General features: G+C 35.3%; 1 protein-coding gene across 1 annotated transcript in view; it reads left to right on the top strand.

Annotated features, from left to right (window-relative positions):
• The first annotated feature begins 539 nt into the window (after window positions 1-539).
• Window positions 540-6,000, top strand: part of LOC134143630 (vitellogenin-1-like) — a 42,723-nt gene continuing 37,262 nt past the window's right edge. Inside the window, exons 1-4 of the mRNA XM_062581820.1 lie at window positions 540-579; window positions 874-894; window positions 1,109-1,260; window positions 3,709-3,960. Of these exons, the coding sequence (XP_062437804.1) occupies window positions 540-579; window positions 874-894; window positions 1,109-1,260; window positions 3,709-3,960 (465 nt within the window). The remainder of the gene's footprint in view (window positions 580-873; window positions 895-1,108; window positions 1,261-3,708; window positions 3,961-6,000) is intronic.

Raw genomic sequence — 6,000 nt, 5'->3', positions numbered from 1 at the left:
AAGCCAGATACCATGTGAAGGTGGTTCTCATTGCATGACTATCAGCTGAAAGGTATCTCAATCATAATACTATAAAATCAGTCACAAATTTTCCTCTAACAGTAGGTTTCCTTCTTGAAGGATTAAGATATGTATCCAAAGCTAGGATCCTCATCAAGGCTAATTCAACAGGCCATCAAAAATACAATTGGAGATATGATTGACCAAATTATTTTAGTTATAATTGGCAAGTTATTTTGATTTTTTTAATTCTTTTAAATTATTGTTTTACTGTATAACTGTAATGTGCAGAAACTGAAAAGATAGAAAACAAGATATTTCAAAAATCTCTGTTTCACATACAGAGTAAAATTAGTTGGCATCATGAAGTTGTTTTAAGTTGTCAGCATTCATACTCTCAGAAATGTTTATTCTTTGATTGATCAATACACATTCTAAAATACACTTATTTGTCAAACCAACATGCCAAAAGAAACATGTGATAGCATATGCCTTTATAAAAGAGAACTCAGCATGTGCACCTTTACCTTATCCCCACCATGAGGGGGTTGATTTTAGCCCTGTTTTTAACACTTGTGGGTAAGTAACTTATCTGTTTCCATGGATTTAAAATAACAGTTTCAGAATCTAAATGTGATTCATTTATAAATACAAGCTTTAAAGTTTTATAGAAAAATCCAATTTGTGACAATTTTTTTGCTGTGTAGGAAAAGAGAGACTTTTACCTATATACTGAATTAGAATGAAAATTAATTGGAAAGCATTATAGGAGATGTACAAGCTAAGATGTAGCTTTTCATACTAAAATATATAAACATTTTGAGTTACTTTTGCCTTGTCATTTCATTATTTTCTTTTTTTCTTTTCTTTCAGGGAGCCAACATCTTAATTATCGTAAGTAATTTTCCTATCAGCTAATGTAATTATAATGAGTGAAATTCAAAATAGAATCTGAGAGGTATATCAGTGTTTAATATACTTTTTAACTGTTTCAGGTGCAATACAAAAATGAAAAAATCATCTTTTCTGTTTCATACATTCTAATAGAGATACTTTAATATATTCTGTACAGTCTCTATAATGTTTTGTGTGAACTATTTCTTTGCAGAACCTGATTTCAGTGAAAACAAGGCTTATACATATAATTATGAAAGTGTACTTCTCAGTGGGCTTCCAGAGAAAGGACTTGCAAGAGCTGGAATAAGAATAAGAAGTAAAGTGGAAATTAGTGGTATTGAGCCAAAACTTTGTCTTATTAGGGTAAGAAAATGTATCCAATTTGAAAGGTAAAATTACCTTCATACTTGACTTTTTTTAAAGCTTTTGGGAAGTAATTAAGTTTGATCATATGTTGTGCTTACTCAGGCAGTCTGTAACTAACACTATTATTTTTATGCAGTGCCCTAAAGTCTATTTGCACTTTGCCAGGTAATTCTCAGCTCAAGCCAACCTTGGGCTTGAAGGATTTCTTCTGCTTTGTGATCAGGAAGACAATGGAATGTAATTTGAAATGAACAATAATTTATTACTGGATCAATCCAATTGTTCCAAACTGTACAACATAGGATTATTTAATCAACTGATTTCGTAACCAGAAAACGAAAAGCAATAAAACTTGTGACAGTAGTTGGATGTGATTCAATATTTAGCATAATTAATGTCTTCTGGTTGCTTCTTTTGCTGCAGGGTCCCAAATTACATCCTTTGTCATCCTCAATTGTATATTTTTACTGCATGCTGAGTAACTGCTAAGAGTTCTGATTACGTGAAAAACACTTCTGCCTTTAACAGAAGCCTTTACGTGCTTCTAATGAATGTATTGAAACATACTCCTCAATTGCTTTACAAAAACTCTGCTTAGTCTTCTGTATATGTGCAAGAAAAATGGTCTTTTTAAAAGTTTTTATTTGGCAAATTGAAAACTGCAGATAGAAAAAACGTGGTGACTGTCTGATAAATGCCTGTAAATGCTGTCCCCTTCAAGTCTGAACTAGCTTTCTGTTACTAGGTATTTTTGTAAGTTCAAAATATAATAGATCTAGACAGGAAACATTGCTTTTCCATGACCTTTGCAAGTGGCTGGATGTTTTTGCAAAACCCAAGGAAATAGAATCCACACATCAGTCCTGGTGAGTAGAAGTCTTCTCTGGCAGAGCAGAGGCAGAATCAGGTCTTGTCTTTGTCCCACAAGTCAGGGTGAAACAATTCTTAGTATGCTGGAGTACGTCTTCACCATTACAAAATGGCCTCCTGTTCTTTAAAAACTTCCAATACTGTTTCACCTGCTCTAGTGCATTTGGAGAAAAGTTTCAGTTTGAAAAATAAACATTTTCTGGCAATAAAGAGAAAAGAAAAAAGTAGTCACAAGCTTCTGGGCAAGTTCTAAGTGAAAGGTAATGATACATTTATTCCCTTCTGCACTATGAAAAGTTTATTTTGCTGCTATTATATTTAAATTAGACAGTTCGGAGGGATTGCTCAGGGAATTAATCTTTCATCTTTAGCCTACTGGTTCACATTCAGCCCAAGTAAAAAGCCCTGGTCCCTGAGTGGTTTCCAGCTGACAATTTTTTCATCACAAACCCTCAAGTAAGAATCACCTGCTATGTTCGAAGCCTTAGCAGATAGCGTAAGTACTGTCTGGGCCCTGAGGGCTGGGGAAAACTACTGGAAGTGACCCTGCAGCACAGTCCTCAGCCTTCCCATACACAGTATGCCAGAAGCATGTCTAAGAGGCAGCATGAGGGACTTGCTCTGTAACTGCATCCTCTGTAAACTTCACTTACTGGAGTTGGCAGTGATCTCCACAAAAAATAACAAAAATAAATATTGAAGTTCAGTCTCCAGTGATTTGCTGTATGAGAATTTAGTTTCTGTGGCTTTTGGGGAAATTGATCTGAGTTTTGCATCACATTACCAGCCTAAGGTGTCACAAAAAAGGCTCTCTAAATTCTCAAAATATATAGGTGGGGAAGATCTTCAAAGAAACTAAGCTAAACATGCCCCACTCTTGTGGGGTAGAAATAGTTCAAGTTATACATAGTTTAGCATAACTTTCTAATCACTTAGATTAGCCCCAGGTTAAGGCTAGAGGACAAAGTGCAAAGGGCTGGTACCAGTTGGTCTGAGCCTTTGGCTTTGACACTCCACAGAAAAATATGTAGGGAAGGACAGTTTTTTATAACCTCCTTTCCAGTGCTCCACTAATCATGACTATCTGGCTGGCCCAGCAACCATGTTGTTATTAGTTTCTGACTCCTGCCTGTGCTCTATAACCCCAGTGAGGCAGATGACGGAGTTCACAATAGGAGTTAATGATGCTTTATGCAACATCAACTTTCTCCTGCAATTTCCTGCAGGTCTTCCTTCCTGCTTTTGGTTGGAAGCAACCTGCTTCATGCAGCTCTTCTCTTTTCATGCAAGTCAACTTTAGTCAATATGGATTATCTGTGAAATAGAACAAATCACAGTGACTTAGAAATATCAAAGTCGTTTGCATTTCTCTCCATATATATATATAGAAACGTGTTTTGGTAGTAGCTATGTTAAATGTAGACTTAAGTTATATTATTAAAGAGGCTTTATGTTATTTAAAATTATATTTTTGAAGGGAGTAGGACTCTAGATGATGTTTGCACTGTTTATTTATATGCATTAAAAAGTTAGTAGAAAAAAATAAAAAGGAATTATATTCCCTTTCTATTCTAGATTCACTCAATCGAAGCAGCAGAATACAACGGTATTTGGCCTACAAGCTCATTCTCCCGGTCGCTCAAACTGACTCAGGCGCTAACAGGACAGCTGAGTAATCCCATCAAATTTGAGTATAACAATGGCCATGTTGGAAACCTTATGGCTTCTGAGGCCGTCTCAGATGATGGTCTTAACATCTACAGAGGGGTTCTGAATGTGCTGGAGCTGAGTATAAAGAAGATGCAGAACTCATATAACTTACAGGAGGTAAGCATTTCATCTTGCCCATTATGGTTGCTTTGTCACTAAATAAACTCTCTCGTCTGATTCTTTTACTGCATTTTCTGGATTCATTGTTGACATAATCTTCAGTAAAAAGAAACACTTAAGCTTGGGAGATCATCATTAAATTATTCATATGGCACAACATTTGATTGAGCTGTAGCTAAAGAGAACAACAAAATAAGTAGATTTTTAATCTAGTTGATCAGTTTATTTCAGAAAGTGTATTTGCAGCATTAGACCTTTACAAAATCTGGCTTGTGATTCTAGTAAAAGTAAGCTCATATGAAAGCAGAAGCCTACAAAAAATTTGAATACTGTGTTAAAACAAGCTTAAATGTGCAACATAAGATTAAAGCTACAATAACACAAATTTCACTTCTCTACTAATCAAATATTCTTTAATCTCTTCTAGCTGCTCTTTTAGGAGGAAAATAGTATACATGCCATGATATTATTGTAACAGTTTTGACAGCTGCAGTTGTTCTATTGGAATTTCCACTGTTTTTCAGGTTTTAATATCTTAGTCAAGGTAAAACATCTGATATTACTGTTCACCGCAGAAATTGCAATGTATTTAGCTTTTGAAAAACCGTATTTACATTGATTAGACTGCATTTGATTCAGAGATCAGCAAAAACCTTGAAATTACTGTGCTTTCATGTTTTTTTTTTATTGAAAATGCAGACCGGAGCAACTTCAATTTTTTAAAAAATGTATTTTTATATGAATAGAGTTGTTTCTGATAAAGGAACTACATGATTTAATATTTTCATGCTGCTTGTTGCACATAAAAACCTGGGTGGTGGTGTCAGTATTTTACAGCACTATTTTCTCATAATCTAGTTTTACATCTTCATTCTTTCTAATTCAGTTAGCAATATCTCCTGCTCTCATTGCTAAGCTTGTTGCTGATATATGCAGCTTCACCTCCTAAAATCTCTTTCAAGTTTTCTTTGCTTTTCTCACACAGCCACTGATTTGTGAGCTTTGGCATGCTTGCTTGACAATCTCAAGTCACTCTGTATAGGAAGATAACCATTATTAGTCCCAAAATGCAGAAGGTGAATCTGAACTGCAGATAGGTTTAAGCAACTAACCTGGGAAAGTCTGCTTCACGGCTTCCAGTGGGTAGGATAAGATATCTGAGCGAGCCATAACCTAAATAACACTTACTAGAAGTCCAGCTATAGCAGAAGGCTGCTTTGTCCTGCTAAGTCATGTGGGCTGGGCATTCCCATTTAAAGTTTAAATGTCTCTGCCTCATCCTGCTGTCTGCAGAGTAGCCTCATACCTGTATTTGCAGATTACAAGTCTTTTGGTGTGTATTCTTACTTGTAGCCCTTAGTGATGCCACAGTGCCCTCAGGAGTACTGTTAAAGTAGGTATGCTTTGCCTTGCAAACCATCACATGACCGTTTAACTGAGTTGACATAGCCCAGAACTGCTCTCTGGAACAGCTACATTATCAGTAACAATAAAAGAATCATAAAAATTACCCTTCCTCCTAAAACATAATCAAATATTTTCCTTTCCAAAATCTCCTGACTGGCTGAGGAGATTTAAGACCACTTACGTATGCTTGAAATATTACTGAAGATCTGAGTTAAAACTGCAAACTCAAGAAAACCCACAATCAGAACTCTGCTATTCTGAAATTCTTTTTAATTATTGCCGTTCATATTACAATAGATTGCGTAATATTCCAAGGCCTGTTTTATAGGCATTTATAAGCTGTCTATGAAAGCAAATATTAGGGGCAGAATGTCATTTCCAACCTTCAAATACTTTGCTATTGAGATTTTATTCTGACTGATCACATTATTTTGACACTTTTTATTAATATTCCTCAAATCATATTGCATAATCAACAGTTCTAACAGGAAATTACTATCCATCTTTTCTGAGGCTCCAATCTTGTCTCAGTGAAGCTATTGAGAATTTTAGCACTCTCAATGAAATTCTGATTTGGCTTATTGTACATTCACCTGTGCATGTGGAAAAGAAAAGAAAGTAAAGTCATCC

The sequence above is a fragment of the Rhea pennata genome, chromosome 8 (genome assembly GCF_028389875.1).
Source record: "Rhea pennata isolate bPtePen1 chromosome 8, bPtePen1.pri, whole genome shotgun sequence".
Classification (NCBI taxonomy): Eukaryota; Metazoa; Chordata; class Aves; order Rheiformes; family Rheidae; genus Rhea; species Rhea pennata.
Note: the sequence above shows the minus strand (reverse complement) of the source record. Positions and strands in the feature narration are given on the sequence as shown.